This window comes from Nyctereutes procyonoides, unplaced genomic scaffold, assembly GCF_905146905.1.
Source record: "Nyctereutes procyonoides isolate TBG_1078 unplaced genomic scaffold, NYPRO_anot_genome, whole genome shotgun sequence".
In the NCBI taxonomy this organism is placed as follows: Eukaryota; Metazoa; Chordata; class Mammalia; order Carnivora; family Canidae; genus Nyctereutes; species Nyctereutes procyonoides.
In genome coordinates, this window is record NW_026575141.1 from 1,256,075 (window position 1) to 1,275,248 (window position 19,174).

At 38.5% G+C, this 19,174-nt stretch overlaps 1 protein-coding gene across 4 annotated transcripts in view; it reads right to left on the reverse strand.

Annotated features, from left to right (window-relative positions):
• Window positions 1–19,174, reverse strand: part of EXOC4 (exocyst complex component 4) — a 746,310-nt gene that overhangs the window by 385,424 nt on the left and 341,712 nt on the right. Inside the window, exon 11 of one of the 4 annotated variants that reach the window (XM_055307535.1) lies at window positions 331–373. The exons of the other annotated variants lie outside the window; for them this stretch is intronic. Coding sequence (XP_055163510.1) covers window positions 346–373 — 28 coding nt within the window. The 3' untranslated portion in view covers window positions 331–345. Of the gene's footprint in view, window positions 1–330; window positions 374–19,174 lie in introns of those variants that run through there. 4 annotated transcript variants of the gene reach the window in all.

The following is a 19,174-nucleotide window of genomic DNA, read 5'->3' on the forward strand; positions in this document are numbered from 1 at the left end:
CAGGGTCACACTGGGTGCGCTTTGGGGGAAGAGAAGCAATCAAATTGAGGGCTGCAAAAAAAATTAATGAAAACACACTCAGAAGTTTCAGTCCTTTTTACCTTGTTATTAACATTCAGGCTGTGAGTCCTGAACATATGGCCCAAGGGCCCTAACGAACCCTATGACCAGGAAAGGGGAAGTGTGTTATTAAGGAATTACACTGAAGGTTGATGGCAGATGGGTGCTCGCTTCTGCTTCTTGAATTTTACAGAAATGCATGCTGGTAAAAGAAGATGCTAGAGTGGAACGTGGTTCAGGCACATCCTACTTCTCTCTGGAAAAATCCATGTCCTTGAAGGGCTGCTAAAAAAGTAAATTGCTGTTTCTCCATCTGGAAGAAAGCGAGGAGGATTTTTCAGGAGGATTTTTCTGGATCCCAAGCCATAGAAAGCTTATGTAATAGCAAGAACAGGAATGTGGCCGCTGGCCTTTTCTGAAGCGTAGCACCACATGAGAAGTCAGTGAGACCACGTGATCCCAACAGGCTGCCATGTTTAGGAATCACCTGGAGAATTTGTTTAAAATGCTGATTCCATATGCTGTGCCCAGAGTTCTGAATCAGCAGGTCCAAAGTAAAGAGTAAGGATCCACATTTTTTAAAAGTTCCTTTACTGATTTTGATACAGGTTGTTCTTGGAACACATTTTTACAAACACTATAAAAGTGTAAGATAGAACCAAAATAAGTAATAATTTTGACTGGTGGCGGGCAGGAGGGATGGGGGAAGGACAAAGAGATTCAAGTAACAAAACCAGTCTTCTCTCCTTGGAAGCAGGCTAGATGACAAGCCCCTTTGAGCATCCTCAGTACAAATTCACTTTGGGAATAAATGAGTCAGTGTTCTTGAGTTGTATAAGAGTTACCATTAATTGAGTACCTATGTAATCCTCAATGATTCTATGAAATGGATACTACAACTATAGCCTCATGAGAAAATTAAAGAAACCAAGATGAAACAACCTGCCAAATGTAACACAATCAAAGAATTGTGGAGCTAAGTCTACCTTACACAATAGTCCTATCCACTATGGGTAGATAATGGCAAATGACTGGAAGGCATTTCTCCTAAGAGGAGACACCACAGCTACCTCTGTCCTGGAGAAACTAGCCCAAATAATGGCATTTTCTCCTATTTATCTTAACCACAAAAACCATTTCCCTGAATTCCAGATCTCTTTACCTGGACACAGGACAGATTAAAGTAATTTTTAACCTGCTAGAGTTCTGTAAGACTCTTGAAATATACTGGGAGGGGAGAGGCCCATCAACACTTGGTTGTACTTTCAAGGAAGAGCAAGGACTTAATGACCAAACAAGTTCATACCAACACAATCTGGTGCTGGTAATACAGAATCACTGACCTTGACAGTCAAGGTCTTAGACTCACATTAAGTATTCATGGATGTATGTTGGGACGGGGGGATCTCTCTGTCTCTCTCACTTCTTCTCTTCCTCCCACCCCTATCCCTTACTGCCTTTGCGTATGACATATTCTCTGATAGGAAAGTTCCCCCCTAATCTTGAGCATAACTCATCCTGCAGGTCTTAGTGGAGACATTGCTTATGTTATTATAAGGACATCAGTGACCCTTACAGGCTGTCTCTACTATATTCTCTCACTCTTTATGGCACTTAACTGCTTTCTTTGGGAATGCTTATCCAACTCCCACACCCCCACCCACCCTAGCCTCTAAACACACAAGGGCTGGGAGTGTTATTCATGTCTGTTTTACTTCCTATTGCCTTGTATAGGACCAAACACAAGTCTCCCTGTAGCAATAAGAAGTGGCTAAAAGCAATGACTTGATTTCTTTTGAAAGCATAGACCAATGCAAACCATTAAAAGAATAATAAAATAAGACCCACATCTCTTGGCTCCAAATTTTTCCATGTCACCTCAGTAACTGATTCAATTATCTTCCAAAACTGATTCCACACTCAACCAAGCAGGATCCACACTGATTTGTAAAATAGTATTGAAACTCTGGTTAGATGAGAAACTGAAAAAATACACTTTTCCAAAATAATATGCTCAGTAAATTGAAGATCATTTCTACTTAAACTACGGTTTATAACTAAAAGTATAATAATTCTTTTTAGCGAAAGTATATTTTCAAATTTGGAACATCACTGAAATTTAATTCTGTCAAAGCAGTTGGGGTAGATTAACAGAACTTCCAATGATGTTTAAGATCCATGCTAAAAAACATGTTCTTAATAAAACTCTATTCTCAGTAACAAAATCCTAAGAACTTAATAGCTATAATGTTGGTCTCTTGGGGCATCTGGGTGTCTCAGATGGTTAAGCACCTGCTTTTGACTTGGGTCATGATCTCCAGGTCCTGGGACTGAGCCCCACATTGGGCTCCCTGCTCAGTGGGGTGTCTGTTTCTCTCTTTCCCTCTGCCCTTCCCACCCTGTGTGCGTGCTTTCTCTTTCTCTTTCTCTTTCTCTTTCTCTTTCTCTCTCTCTCTCAAATGAGTAAGTAAAAAATCTTTAAAAAAAATGGAGGTCTCTTTTTGGTGGCAAAAATAGACTAATATTGATTTTCTTGTACTGGACTTGAGTTAAAAAGTGAGAAGTTATCAGCAACAATCATCATGCAGGTTGCATGACTTTTTTCTTTTTGTTTTTATTTTTTAAATCATGCTTCAATTCCCAAAGAAATACTATTTGATCTTACTACACTGAGAACAATCACACACACACACACACACACACACACACACACACACAAAACCCACAAATACTATCTGCCACTTCTGATGACCTCTCTGCCTGTCTTCTTATCTTCACAAGACATGTTAGATTAGATGAATGTGGATTTTTCCTAAGTGTCATTTATTCTTTGAAATGCTCTTCTGAATTCTTCTCACATCAAATCCCCAAATCAGATATTCTTCTCTGCCCCCAGGGATTAATTCTTAGACCTGAATGTCAAAAATAAAATACAGGCAGGTGCGCCTAGGTGATTCAGTCGGTTGAGTGTCTGCCTTCGGCTCAGGTCATGATCCCGGGGCTCTGGGATCGAGCACCACATCAGGCTCCCTGCTCAGTGGGGAGCCTGCTTCCCGTGGCCCCCACCCACCCACTGCCTACAACTCACCCTGCTTGTGTTCCTTCTGTCAAATAAATAAAATCTTTAAAAAAATACAGACAAATATCATACAAAATATTAAAAGAAGTCACTATAAACCTGTACTATATCAATGCACAGAACTGCAGTTGATGTTAATTTACTGGACCACATCCTATATCGAGAGTCAGGCTAGGCTCAATTCGTTCTAATCACTGCAACCCTTATTATTTGGGGGGTTGTTTCTGCTAAAGATGGAAACATTTTCATGCAAGTAGCTGCCTACCTCTTTATTCTGCTAGGGTTCACCACAGCACTCACTTGATTTGTTTAATGTAAATGTGTCTATGATGGGTAATTTTATCTATATTCTGCTACAACTTCACTTACAGCACTATTCTAATTAATGGGTCATTCATCATTTTACTAGAGCTGTTTTATATCAGAGGAGGCTACTGTTACCTTCATAGTAGTTTCAGAATTTGAAAATCATTCTCACTTCTTCAGTCACATACTTTGGATATTGTTACAAGACAAAATTCTTTTTCCATTTCTTCCCATCACTGGCAGAAAAGAAATGATAGTTTTGCCATTAAAGCTTAAAATTTAGAGATCCCTGGATGGCTCAGCAGTTTAGTGCCTGCCTTCAGCCCAGGGCGTGATCCCAGAGACCCGGGATTGAGTCCTGTGTCAGGTACTCTGCATGGAGCCGGCTTCCCTCTGCCTGTGTCTCTGCCTCTCTCTCCCTGTGTCTCTCATAAATAAAATTTAAATTAAAAAAAAAAAGCTTAAAATTTAGCCCTTAAGAACTTATTAAGTGTAAGCAATCTTTCCCGAAGTCCCCCTATACTACAAACACTATGGTGGAGGCAATATATCCCGTTACTTTACTGTGAATGAGCCCTGAGAAACGGGAAAAAGAAAGACAGACAACTGCTTAGGCCAGGACTGAGGTAAGAGGGCAGGGACAGATATTACATACACACACACACATATGCCTCCCCCCAAATGCTAAGCCCCCAAATGCTAAGGCCTCTTCGATCGTCTAAAAATGGCAATCCATTTAACTATCTATTTTCAATTTCTATGACAACCTCTACAAACATCAATTATTGAGACGTTGCTGTTTCAAGTACAAGTTTAAGTAATCTATGTACATTGGCTCATCTTCTAACAATCCCAACAATGTCCATGGTATTATTCCTATATTACAGATGAAGAAATTGAGACTTCTGGAAGTTCAGTGACTAAAATGGGAATGGAGTCTAGACTGGTTTGACTCCAACACCTGAATGTTGATTGCATTTCTTCAGGGCTAAACAACTTCTCTCAGAGCTCTCAGCAACCTAATGAACTTAAGGCACTGCTTTAAATTCCTACTAAGGCATATTCTTTCATGCAGAATTGATTTTTATAAACCCTTATTCACACATGCATAGAATCAGTCCTGGAATGACATGGATGGCCCAGTGCACTAGCTGATTTCTTATTAAGGAAAAACTCCATATATTAGAAACCCTGTTTTATGAGTCCCAAAGGGGGAAAAATACATAAAATCTAGGAGGAAACTAATTTCTTCCCATGACTGCCTATATCTTTCCTGACAAGGTTTCTTTGTTATAATTAGACTTCCTCATCTCCTATTCCTCCAGCCCCGGATTCTCTGCTGTCCTGGACACTCTCACACCATGCAATTATAAGAACAAAGTGCTATGGGCAGAGAACACATCATTTTCACATATTTCTACTGTTTCCACTTCAACTTCTGCTGTGCAGTTCAGAAACAAAAGTTGTTTGAAAAGTGACAACAAGAATGCTCATAAAGTCAGGCTTCCTCTTTCTTATCTGTCCAGAGAGAAGAAAATGGAGTTTTACAGGGAAGAAAATGCAGGCTATACAGGGAAAATTATTTGCTAAGCTTTGGAGAGTTTACAAGAAGAGGATGTTTGCAGAGCTGAAGACCCAGAGAAAATAAAAAGATTAGAGAAGGTATTTACCCTGTTAACCTGCCAGAAAGAAGTCAATGTTCTAAAAGGTAAACGTACTGCTACTGAAGGGGTTCAGAACAAGTCTTGTGCTCCAAAATGCACCATTTGGGCATGTGGACTATTTTGAGCTGAAGGCAGTCAACACCCAACAGATTCAAGAAAAACTTTTATCCCTCCCTTAATCTATTTAGTTAAAAAAAAATTTAGATAGGAGGCTTTGACCAGAAACAGAGCTAATTACCAAGAGCTAACTTTTTACCTATCTATATAGCAGGACAAACAACTAATTACCAAACATCTGCTCTTATCAACCTGTGAATCATCCCCTCCTTCCCCTTTGAAACTCCTAACCCCTTCCTTAGCTCAGAATGGCATATAAGCCTCAACTGCCCAGCTTTCCCTTGGGTCTCATATTCATGTAGGGTCCCATATGTATGTAATTCAATTTTTCTCCAGTAATCGGTCTTATGTTAATTTAATGACCAGCTAAGTAGTCTGGAAGGGTAGAAGGAGATTTTTTTCCTCCTCAATATCATGTGTGTGAGGAAAGGTAAAATAGTGCAAAATAGTACAGTACAGTTTTGTATACTCTTTAAAAATTACTTTGGGACACTCTTTTATAAATAAAAAGGTGTCTTGATACAGTAAGTATTTTCAGCTGTAATAGGCAAACACATTGAGAACTATTTCACAATAGTAAAGTGCAAAGGTTTGCCTTGACCTTTAGGGGGGAAAAAAACTTCTGAAAGTGGAATTATGGTTTTGGATTCCAAGCCAAATCAATGTAACAGAAAATAATATCTATGTACAAATATAAAAATTATTAAGACTAATAATGTTCTCCTTCCCCTCTGAAGTTTCATTGGAATGTACCCTCAGGCCCATCAAAATCTACAGGAAAAAGCTACATATGGAAGCAAATATATAAGTTTAAGGTCTCAAAATCCTTGAAGGACACATTCTCACTTAGCGAGTGCTAATGTTGCTCTCTTCCTACAATTTTCCCTAATTAGAAAACCGTAAAGTATTGCCATTGCCATTGTTATTTGTAGTTTTGAATTTCTATAATTTCTGGTTCTAGAGATTTTTACTGTTTCTCTTCTATTCTACCAGGAAAAGGCAGTGTTAACATTTATGTCCAAAAAGGGTCTACTTTAATAGTGTCTGGCCTATAAATTTTTAGAATATTGCTACAAAAGCATTAAAGCTATTTTCATTTTTATATCTCTACGTAAAAAAGGAGCATTGTGAACAAGAGTTTTGAGAATGGAAAAAGTCAAAATTCCCCAATAAAACAGTAAAAACAGCCAATTTGAGGCTGACAAAACAAGGTGGCCACACAAGGCCCTTGACCTTGGGGCTGCTATCCATCCTCAGCTGCCCTGCTGTATCCAATTCTCTCTTACTAGGTTGGTCTTTTCTGTGAACCTAGACTGATTCTTTCCCCCACTGTTCTTCTTTCTGGATCCATGTCACTCTTTTCTTTCTCCTTTACTTGGCTTCCTTTAGCCATTCACCACTCCTTCCTTTTGCTCCATTCTGTCTGTTAAAGTGGCTTAAATGGAACCGAAATGTTTTAAACATTTTTATGCTTAATAAATAAAGCACTAAAATCTCTATGTTATGTTAAATTAAATATCTTATATTTCTCTAAGAACAAAAAAGAAAGGAGAAGGAAAACTTTTTACCAGTATGTGGCCTTCAATTTATTTTTGGATAATTAAGAGGAAAAATGCTCTCCCCCAACTCCTACTTACCTTCATTGAAAAGACTATACTTCTGGGGCAACTGGGTAGTTCAGCAGCTGAGCATCAACCTTTGGCTCAGGGCATGATCCCGGGTCTGGGGATTGAGTCCCATGTCAGGCTCCCTGTGAGGAGCCTCCTTCTCCCTCTGCCTGTTTCTTTGCCTCTCTCTGTGTGTCTCTCATGAATAAATAAATAAAATCTTAAAAAAAGAAAAGAAAAGAAAAAAGAAAGAAAAGAAAAGACTGGACTTCTAAGGCTACTTGTGATAGTAATCATAATTCACATTTTTTCACAGATCAATTTTTAAAAAATACATCCTTACATCATAAGTACTTCCATGTTGGTAGCTTTTCATCTATAGTGAGAATATTTACTGTAGGTATCACAGGAAAAATGGCAGTTATAAGCTATCAACATCATAGCCAAATTACCTGGAAAAGGACATCAACCAGCTTTTCTGTTTATCTCTAAGCTAATAATGAGAATCAATCTACCAAGCACTACCTGCCTACTAGAATTCTGGAGTCACACAGTGAGGTCCTTGTGTGCAATTCTGATATCAGAAAGAAGTCCTCAGAGTAAATATTTAAAATCATCCTATTCAATGAATAAGCAATCTGTATCTTCATATTATGGTTTAATGCTATGAGGCTAATTCATACCATAAGTGATCCAAAGCCTATTTCTACGAGAGTCAACAATCCTTTTCTTATGATAATGCAATAATTTTTCAGACTAATGAGTCATGATGTTTTTCTGAAAATGTTCAATTCAAAATAAATATAGAATCTGTAGTGCTAAAAGATTATAGGTGTGGTTTTTTTTCATTTTGTTTTGATTTTTAATTTTTGGAAGATGTATCATCCTTTTCCTCTAGATTTATTCAAGTTTGAATGAAAAGTTCCTGCTTCAGTTCAGAGCTTTGATATTCTTGGCTATGATGTCTTCCTTGGCCTAGACTCTAATGAGACTAAGTCTATGCATGCTGTCAATCTTCTACATCAAATGCTGGGAGTGAGGAGAAAGCAACTTTTTATTACAGAACTCTGAGGCCCCTCTTTGGGGAGAAAAAGGAAGAAATGTAGTATAATACTTCTTTCAGTTTTTCTTCTTTCTCACAGGGGGAGAATACATACTTTGGACATATTCAAAGAACGTTTTACAGTTATAATAATTAAATCAGTAAAGAAATTCCTTTTTCCCTTTTTTTCTTCCTTTAGGGACCTATAAGAAATGTCTACTACAGAAATGAAACTGATTAATCTCAATACTAAGAAATTTGTATTTATAAGCTAAGATGAACTTTTTTGTAATATAGGATAAAATAACCAGGAAAATAAGAATGTATCTGCTGGCTTTTCTCTCTCTTTGAATTTTTTCCCCTACAGTTATTTTACAGATTAGAGTTAATCCCCCCAAACAGCGAATATCCAGCAGGGTAGGTTACTGATTATATCTTACGATAAGAATACTACTCCCAATTTGGGCTTCAACACTTTGAGAAGAAGTCAGTCAGAATTCTTAGTATAAAGTCTTAACATATGGTTCATTTCCCTGTTCTCGGGCATAATTACTATAGTAAAGGACCTTGAAATGGCCACTCCAATAGTTTTAAGTGGTAGTAATTAGGATTTATAATTTAGATTCTATGTAATACACAGAATCAAACACTGACTGTGTGAAGTTTTGGCTCTTCCTATAAGAAAACACCAATTTGAAAATTAAAAATAAGATTAGGTAGTCCTAAAGGGCACAATTTTCATTCTAGAAAGGAAATAAGCAACCTCAAGTTCCTGCCAGTGGGAGGAACAACTGGGTTTAAAGCCCCATTTCACAAATTAAATTCTGGCTGCATTTTTTAACACCAGGACTTTTTTTTTCCTTCACAGTGCCAAAAGTACATTCCAGAGCCAATGTTCTCAAGTGAAAACATACAGTAATTAGACAAGCAGTAATTCGCTAGTAATGTTTCCACATAATCATTTCACGCATGACTGCTAATCATGCCATGTGAGAGAAACATATATATGGCCATAAAATTAAATTATCAAACTGATAAAGGAAAAATGGTCAAATAAAACACTGTTCTAAGCTCATTCAGAGTATTAATAAATTCTATTTTGGACAGCTTTAGATATTTATGAAAGGGTACAAATCTAGAACATAACGTAGTCTTAGAAATATAAACACTTTTTTTCTCTTATTACTGAAATACATAACTAAGGAAGTGGTTCCCCAAGTAGTGATGTAATATTTAATAGGTCCCCATTCTGTCACTTATCATGACTTCCAAGGACTAAGCTCTTTAAGAATTTTTGAGATTCATTCCAACAGTGCTACCACCAGCCACACTCTCCCTCTTAGTACCTTCACAAGCTACTGACGGGCAGCAAGAGAGAGACCTCTGAACTACACCAGAGCTTCCAAGTGCATTCTCTTGCCTAGAAGCAAGGCACGACATTCAACTCAACTCCATTTTTCTCCTCTTGCTCAAAAGGAATGACAGAGATGGTGGTGATTGAAAGCATTAGTGGGTTTACACAGAGGAAAGCCAAGAGAAACACTTGGTACAGGCACATCATGTCTTCCCTTCTTCAGAAACACAAATGAGCATGGAAGAAGTCAAAGTTATATATAATCTTTAGTGGTAAAAAAGTAGTAATGCTTCACACATGCAGGGTCTGGCAGAGTATGGTACAGAGGCAGCTCATGAAAAGCTTAGCTATCAAATTAATTCCAGTTGGCTGGGATATAAACCCTGTCATATATATTGAGAACTAGATGAAACATAACTAACTGAAATGATAAAGAGCGATGAAAGTGCTGCTGGAAAAATAATCACAAAGCTTCAGGTTTGTTTAATGATTTTGTCAATATGTGGAAAAGAGGAATTCCATGGAACCAGAAGAAATCTCAGGGGGATTCTGCAAACATTAGGAAGAAATTATGCGGAGGGTTTGCAATGCTAGTACTTTAAAAAGGGAAGGGTGGATTTTCTTTTATAATAATAAGCTCAAAAAATGCTAACCTAAACTTCAAAGCTTAAAATGATTTTTCCTTCATGAGTTGTAGGCTGAGAGCACACTACAAAAAAAGTCTACTAAAGATTCACTGTAATCCATGGTAGAGAAGAAATCATTTCTCTTTCTTCCTAATATTTAAGGTACTTGATGGAAACGCATAGGTATTAAGAGAAATGAGCTAAAAAAAAAAACTGTAAACATGTCCATTGTTTTCCTTTTATAAATTGCTCCTGGCATGGTTTCCCTACAACATCAGTTTTTAACTGCTCCTCAAACAAAATATTTAATCAGCGGTCTCACATTGTTTTTACAAAAGCATAACCACTAAAATAATAAGTGAATTTTAAAAATTAATGAAGCTTCTGAATCAAACTGCTAATCATTTACTCAGTCTACCCAAATAAATACATAGATATGTCCATTCTTCTTCACAAAAGATTAAGGTTTAACAAATGGCCCAGGTTCCGTTAGAATGGTTTTCCTTCTCCTTTTTGGGGCCTCTACTATATCATCCTGCTCTAAATAAAAGACAAGGAATATATCATATACAGGAAGATATGTGTTTAAGGCCAATTCATAAATGCCATAAAGACTAAACATTTGAAAACATTATACTTACATTATCTCATTTTAAAAAAAGGACCCGCAATGGCAGAATCATTTGAGAAATAAAGTAAAACCACAAAATATAGTGTAATGCAGTTTTTCAGATGATAATGCCAAGAGAGGATGTTTATAAAGACATTCCTGCAGGTAACATCATTCTTGAAAGTTTTTGTTTTACATCACACAAAGACCCAAAGCTAATATAGGAATTACAGTGTTCTATTTTAGAAAGTCAAGAGCCATCTCTTTCTTGAAATGGAGACATTTCTTATCTGTGTAGAGAAATTTACCTTTAAATAAATTAAATTACATTTTGGATGTATTTTGAAAATTTACCTTGGGTAAATTTATATAATAAAAGTCCTTACGTTATACAAGTAAGTATGACTAAATTAACCAGTTAAATTCATAAAGTTTTCTTCTAAATCAGACCAACTACTTTTAGAAAATTATCTTTTATTTTTTTTTAATTTTTTTTATTATTTATTTACGATAGTCACAGAGAGAGAGAGAGAGAGAGAGAGAGAGAGAGAGAGGCAGAGACATAGGCAGAGGGAGAAGCAGGCTCCATGCACCGGGAGCCCTACGTGGGATTCGATCCCGGGTCTCCAGGATCGCGCCCTGAGCCAAAGACAGGCGCTAAACCGCTGCGCCACCCAGGGATCCCAGAAAATTATCTTTTAGAAGTAAGACTAAGAGAAGAGAACAGTGATTATGGTTAGACCACCATGAGAAAGCACTTTGAGGTTCTCATCTTGACCTAGCCTGTGATGTCTCTGGGACCCAGAACTGGTCAGATTGTCTTTTATCTAAAATTTTTTAAAGAGAAAAATGATTTATTCTAATCCAGCAGAGGAATGATGTTTATGAACTGCTTTTGGAGTGTCCTACTGAAATGCTATTCCTGACTCCAACAGCCCCGTTAGAGACACCATGAAAGAGACCTGGAATTTGAGAAAGAACCTTGTATTTTCAGGGTTTGAATGGAAAGTAGAAGGTAAGAGTGAAAGCTCTGGAGTATTTCTGCCTGGGCTCGAATCCCAGCCCCTCCACTTACAATAGTGTGGTCTTAGTCAATCCACTTCAACTCTCTATGCCTCAGTGAGGTTCCTCAGCTATAGGATGGGGAAAATAACAATACCTCCCACATAAAGTTGCAGCGAAGACTGAATTAGATAGTGGATGCTAAGCATTAAAAAACATAGCTGGGTATATTGCTAGTAGGGTTCAGAAATTTTAGTTTTATTTTGATTTACTTGAGTTGACAGAGACTTTTACAACATATAAACAGACTGTAAAAGTGAGACTCAGAGGTACACTTAAGACAATTCTATCCTGCATTAGCCCAACATTCCTGGGATTCAGGATGTTGCAAAACTATTACTTCTGCTTGTGTATATAATCGAAAACAAGAATTCAAGGTGTATGCTCATTACAGTTTCTCCGTACAAACAGGAAACAATATTAATGTTGTAGAAATTCACCGCTTGCATGGCATCAAACTTTGGGTACCAAATTGGATGTGAACAATGCAGGCGCCATCTCTAGGACTGCCTCCGAAACCTAGCTCCTTAAGGCTCTGGTGATCATTTTCCTGGAGTTTGCTGCAACAATGAGTCTAGACAGCCTGGGTCCATTAAAGATCATGCCTGCTGTCTTCATGCATTCCCTCCCGTAATTCAATCATGTTTATTTGGGAGAGACTCTGAGTTTTCTTAGGGACATTCAAATACCCAGTTCCTTGAGGTATGCTAATATTTAAATTAAAGAGGGGATTCCTGATTGCATTAGAAATGCATCCATCTTCCCCTTCTTGTCTTTGCAGAGGGCATGCCACAGGCTTTGTCACAACCAAATGCAAATTTCTCCTAGGCTGGAAGTGCAAATTTTATTTTGAAGATCAACATGCTTCATGCTCTGTAGTTATTCATCATCCACCAAATAAAATAATATCTGAAATATGTGTAGCACACAAATGTTTTTTCCCTCAACGCCCAGGAAAATACACATGTGTATGTATCCCAAGAGTGGGCTTTCTGTAGAAGTGCTAAAGCCAATGACAAAATTCCTCTAACATTTACATCTGTAATGATTTTTCTTCTAGAGAGAAGAGGAAATATGGGGAAATTAGATTTTTGACAGCCTTTGTGATGTTTAGAAAGGTAGAAATATGTTTGCAAACTTCAAACCTGAGCGACTTGTTTTAGCGCCTTTTCTGACAAGGCAACATTAAGCAAATGTCTCACAGAGGAGGTTCCTCTCGTGTGTGTGTCTGGGCTCAAAGAGGAAAGGAGAGGTAGGGTTTCATGTGCTGTCATGGGAAATTAACAGTCTACCTTAAGGAGGTTTACAGACTATCATTTTTAATCAGACACAGGCAGCCCATCCGCTAACATAAGCATTCAAGAGAGCAAAATAAGCCACTTTCTAGTAAGAATCACATCCACTTAAGTAACTGTACCATAAAACATATTTGGAGATTTATCTTCATCATTTATTGCTTTGGGATACCAAAAGTAATCCGAGAAGGAAGACTATGTACAAATCTGTTTAGGCAGCAATGACCCTGAGGCACACGGGGAGCATAAAACCAGAACCATGTATTGTGTATGGTCACCAAACAACTGGTGCTCTATCCTCATTATCACGGTTCTGATGGGGAGAACTGTAAGACACCGCTGTCCATGAAAAGTTTACAGTATTCTCCTGGACATTTATAAGAACTCTCCACAGGGGCACCTAGGTGGTTCAGTGGTTGAGCGTCTGCTTTTGGCTCAGATCGTGGTCCCGGGGTCCTGGGATCGAGTCCCACATCAGGCTCCCTACGTGGAGCCTGCTTCTCCCTCTGCCTGTGTCTCTGCCTCTCTCTGTGTCCAAGAATAAATAAAATATTTTTTTCTAAAAAAAGTTTACAGTATTAATTTACTCACCTAACATTTACGGAGAACCTAGTGTATGCTAGACATCAGCAAAGTTCTGGCTATGCAAATCCAATCAAAAAATGATCACTAACATCTTATGAGGAAGAAACATGAGAATCGAGAATAGCCCTCTTTAAATCAGCAAGGGTACAGAGGAAAGGGGTAAGAGAAAGGGTACAGAGAAGGGGTAAGAGACATGTCTGACAGGTATCCCAAAAAAGATGCTGCTGAGGGATGAGTAGAAAGTCACCAGGTAAAGGAAAAGGAAAGGCCACCAGGTAGACAGAAAACATAGGCAAAGGAAGACAGGTGGGACAGAGAATTAAGGTTTGCACAACTTCAAAGAGCTTAGGATGGCAAAAAGAGACTATAGGAAGTATGTAAGGAAATGAAGGAAATGAGTTTTAAAATACAGTTCTCCTATCCTGTTTTTCTCACTCACTTACTGACCAGAAAGAATCTGAGGGCCTAGATGTGGGAAGAGCCACAAAATGAAGGTGACCTGGACCCCCTCATCACCTTGTAGTAAGTACATCCCATGAAGAACCTTGGGCAGGCTCTCTTCATGCCTGGGTTCCAATCCAACATTGTGCAGAATGCAAGGATTTAGAGTCAGAAGCCACAGGTATATGTCCTGCCTCCAATACCATGTTGCCTCGAAGAAGGAACTGAATGTTCGAGCCTTCAAACTATTTCTCAGGACTGTGATGCTGACGGAATAAGACAATGTACTTGGAAGTTGCTATTTTAATGTTAGCTAGTTAATGCTATTATATAATTGATGTAACTCAAGTAAATGCATAATCATAGTAATAAAGTTATTATTTATGTTCTGGTAGATCATGGCTTTGCATGCTGGCCTCTCCCTTTAGACCTTTATAATTATAAAATAAATATGGTGTCATTCCAATAAGTTCAGAAAATATAGGAAAGGATAACAAAGAAGATAATCCCACCTTTATTTCTATGTAAATGCATACTCATAAACAAAGATATATATGTATATACTTTGATCAAAATGTGGTCATGCTATACTTCTGTTTTGCAACCAGCTCTTTATTCTTTAACGTATCTTTCTATGCTTTTTTTTAAAAAAATTATTATTTATTCATGAGAGATGGGGGGGGGCAGGGCAGAGACACAGGCAGAGGGAGAAGCAGGTTCCCTGCAAGGGAGCCAACATGGGACTCAATTCCAGGACTCCAGGATCATGCCCTGGGTGGAAGGCAGGTGCTACACGGCAGAGCCACCCAGGGATCCCTGTGTCCTTCTATGTTAATAAAAATACACTGACTATACAATTTGCAGTGGCTAGACAATATTGTATGCACAGAACATGATTTATGCAACCAATATCCCCTAGACAGACAGCCCAATAGATGAATATAGATCTTAGCTAAACATTACCTGTGATCTGTTCTCTTCAGGGTTTTAATCCTTCGCTTCACCCCATTCTCCCACCCACATACCTCTGTTATCCTTTTGCTTTGTTTCTTCGCCAACACTTGTATTTGATCTTGAGGATTTTCTGACAGTCCTCAATTCTGCATCATCTGACTCAGTATCATGCTAAGTTTCACTTTGTTGTACAATTGTTCAGTGACTTAACCTAAAAACTCTCATCTTCACTACAAAGGCCGTTAGCACATCTGGCTCACACCTTTAATCCAGGAATCCCATACTTGTCCTTCACAAATACTGTCTCCTCACACCCATCTCCAACTTCCAAGTAAATACCTTGAGTTTGAACATAATCCAATTTGTTTCTCATCCCTAATCTTCTACCTTCTTGCAAGTCATCACTATTAATTGTGGATGTTTTCTCCTAATAGGGACATTATTTTCCTATTATAAGATTTTCACTGAGGGCATATTTTTAAATTTTTATTTATATTTATATTATATTATAATATAATATTATATATATATATATATATATATATATATATATATATATATATATCTTTATTTAGAGCATGAGTGAAGGGAGGAACAGAGGGGGAGCAGACTCCCTGCTGAGTTCCATGTAGGGCTTGATTTCTTGGCCCCAAGATCATAACCTGAGCTGGAATCAAGAGTCAGTTGCTAGGGGGATCCCTGGATGGCTCAGCGGTTTAGAGCCTGCCTTTGGCCCAGGGCGCAATCCTGGAGTCCCGGGATCGAGTCCCGCGCCGGACTCCCGGCATGGAGCCTGCTTCTCCCTCTGCCTGTGTCTCTGCCTCTCTCTGCCTATCATAAATAAATAAGTAAATAAGTAAGTAAATAAATAAATCTTAAAAAAATTTTAAAAAAGTTTAAAAAAGAGTCAGTTGCCTAACCAACTGAGTCATTCTGGTGCCCCAAGCATTTGACATTCTTATCTACAGTGCACAGGGTCCACCTTCTCCACATCCTCACCATTGCTTGTTATTTTCTTTTTTTTTTGGCCATCCTAACAGGTGTTAGGTGTTGTTTCATTGTGGCTTTCATTTACCTCTCCCTGTCCCATTTACCTATCCCTGACGCTGTTTTTTTTTTTTTAAATGTAATTTTTAGAAAATTCCAGTATAGCGACCATGCAGTGTTATATTAGTTTCAGGTGTACAAAAAATATATATATATTATTTATTTGGGGGTAGGTAGTAGAGGGAGAAGGACAAGCAGACTCTGTGCTGAGAGTGGAGCCTGACATGGGACCTGATCTTAAAATCCCGGTATCTCGACCTGAGCTGAAATCAAGAGTCCAACATTCAACCGACTGAGCCACCCAGGTGCCCCTCTTTTCATGTGAGACATAATTACAAAGTAGAACTGATGAGAAGAGTGACTCTGGATGTGTAGGGGCAGGGGGAATAAAGGCTTCCTAGGTGGACTCCTGAACTTCTGTGGTCTGGATCACTGGAGAGCTGGTGGCATCATCTCTCAGGACAGGGCACAGAGGAGGTGAAGAGGCAGATGTAGAGCAGGACACCAGGATGTAGGCATGTGCAGAGGAGTAGACGCTGAGAATGGAAGATTTAGGCAATGAGACTATTAGTTCAGTTTTAAAACTGACCCTGCGTCCTGGACCTTTTGAGAGAGTTCCAGTTTGGAGATAATATAAAGTAATAGCTGAAATTACTGAATGGGTAGAGATAATGGCGGAGTAAGCAGAAAACAGTCAAAGACAGACTCTGACAAGGACTTGTATTGAGGGAGGAGGCAGAGAGAACAGAACCTTAACAGGCCTGAGAATGAATGGTCTCAAGGAAAACGAGAGGCCAGAGATGGTGATGACAGAGAAGGGAGAGGAAAGTCCAAATATAAAAGCATGATCAGCTGCCTAGAAGGCTGATGGAACTAGATAACCTAAGATGAAAAATACCCTTCATATTTGACAATTAGATCAGAGTTGACTGGTCAGTAGGATACATAGTGAAGGGGAGGAGAGGGAAATGAAGAACAAGAATATACCTCAGCAGATTAGTAGGAAGGAAAAGAGGAATTGAAGTGGTAGGTAGGGACGGAGGGGTGGAGGGCAAATATACAAGTTTAAGAAAAGGGATTTTATAAAGGGCAGAGATTGAGCACATCTGTGGGTCCCAGGGAAAGAATCAACAGATCAGAAAAGACTGAAGATCCAGGAGAGACCAGATTGAACAAAAAAGAACAAGATCGCAGAGGAGATGGAGTGGAATAGGACTGATTAGAGGAGGAACAGCCTCTGAAAACAAGAAGAACACACAGAGAGATGTGCTTCTCCAACAAATGAGTTTCTGAAGGTACATGAGGGAAATTGAGGAAATTTAATACTGGTGGAAAAGTGGGATATTTTTGGTCATGGATTTTTTTTTCTTTTTTCTCAAATTGCCACAATATTTAATTAGGAACAAAAACTCCATAAAGTCAAGGACAATGTGTGGCACATGGTAAGCACCTGAATATTTGTTTAAAAAAATGAATAAATGGATGAAAAATAATTAATAGAAAAACATGGCCAAATTGAAGAATTTTTCCTCAAAATTCAGGGTTTTTTTGTTTTTGTTTTTGTTTTTAAGTACACTCAACTCCTACTGACTGACTGTAGGAGTTGCATCTTGAAAAATCAATGTCAATCAAAAGCATGTAAAAAAAAGAAAATGTAATGAAGTAAGGCAGAAGGACTTCCAACTTTCAGTGAAAGATGTTGGTTCTCTTTACCCTTCAGGGAAATCCTCATTTCAATTTTCTTGAAAGCTTCAAAATAAGAAAAAATTGGAGATTCACTCAGTTGCATTTCTGAGCACTGATGCACCTTTATCAAACCTGCTCAGCATTTGTAATTTCATTTCAAAGAACGGATATAGTGGTCTCTTTTTACTTTATTTATTTTTTTAAAGATTTATTTATTTATTTATTTATTCATAGAGACACACAGAGAGAATGAGAGTCAGAGACACAGGCAGGCTCCATGCAGAGAGCAGGCTCCATGCAGAGAGCCTGACATGGGACTCGATCCAGGGTCTCCAGGATCACACCCTGGGCTGCAGGCAGCACTAAACCGCTGCGCCACCAACTGCCCCAGTGGTCTCTTTTTATACAACTTTCTTTGCTTTTCTTATTTCCACTCCTATATATTTTTTAAAGATTTTATTTATTTATTCATGAGAGACACACACAGAGAGACAGAGACACAGGCAGAGGGAGGAGCAGGCTCCCCGTGGGGTGCCCACTGTGGGACTTGATCCCAGGACCCCAGCATCACGACCTGCGCCAGAGGCAGACACTCAACCACTGAGCCACCCAAGTACGCCTCCACTTCTATACTTAAAATTTTCTTTCACCATATTGCACATAGATTTTTGCAAAAAGCGAAAGTAAAATATGCAAACAAGATATTGATGGCTTTGCTGGTGCTAACACCCTGCTGGTCTGTGGCTGGCATGGCATTGCTGCCAACAGGGGGTTGCAGTAACCACCAGAAAAGGCTGCAGTTATAGGAAAACCCAGAACACAAAGTGGCTATGACACATGTGGCCACAGAGAATATAAATATTCCATAACCACGGCTGACATGAAGGCAGTGAATGAATATAATTTAACAACAGGTCGAAGATAGTATAAAGAGTTAAAAATACAAATGTTTTAATTTGCAAGGATTAAAATGCAAGATTCTAAAGACTTACTGAAAGAATAATGTCCATCAAGTTTATCTTGTGCTTTTAAAACTGGCCCACCCACTTACCTATAATACATCTGCTCATTTACTCAAAACATTTTTACTCCCTTCTTATTATGGATCAGAACCACATGATTTACAACCAATACCTACTAACTAAAATTGCTAGTGCCTCCAATCTAGCCCATGACTACTCACTGCTTCTTGTGATACTCCCACATCCCACTGGTTCTTGGTTAATCCTTCATACCACACTTCTCCCTTCCTACTGGCTGAATTTGTTATTTCCAAACACTAGCCTACATATTAATGTTGGCCTAAGAAGGTTGATTTAAGTCCCCAGTTATCATTCTTTGAAAAGGATGGTTCTTAATTTCGGGGTACTATCTTTTTTCTTTGGGGTGGGGGGCGGGTAGACTCCACACCCAGCATGTAGCCCAGCTTGGGGCTTTAGCTCATGACCCTGAGATCAAGACCTGAGCTGAGATCAAAAGTTGGATGTTTAACCAACTGAGCCATTCAGGTGCCCCAAGGTAGTTTTACTTTTCCTGGTGTTCTAATTCATTCTCTTTTACAAAACTGGCAACCTATGATAGTTGTCAATTATTTTTTCATTGATTTGAAAATCTCAAAGTCTAAGAAATACCAAGTTAA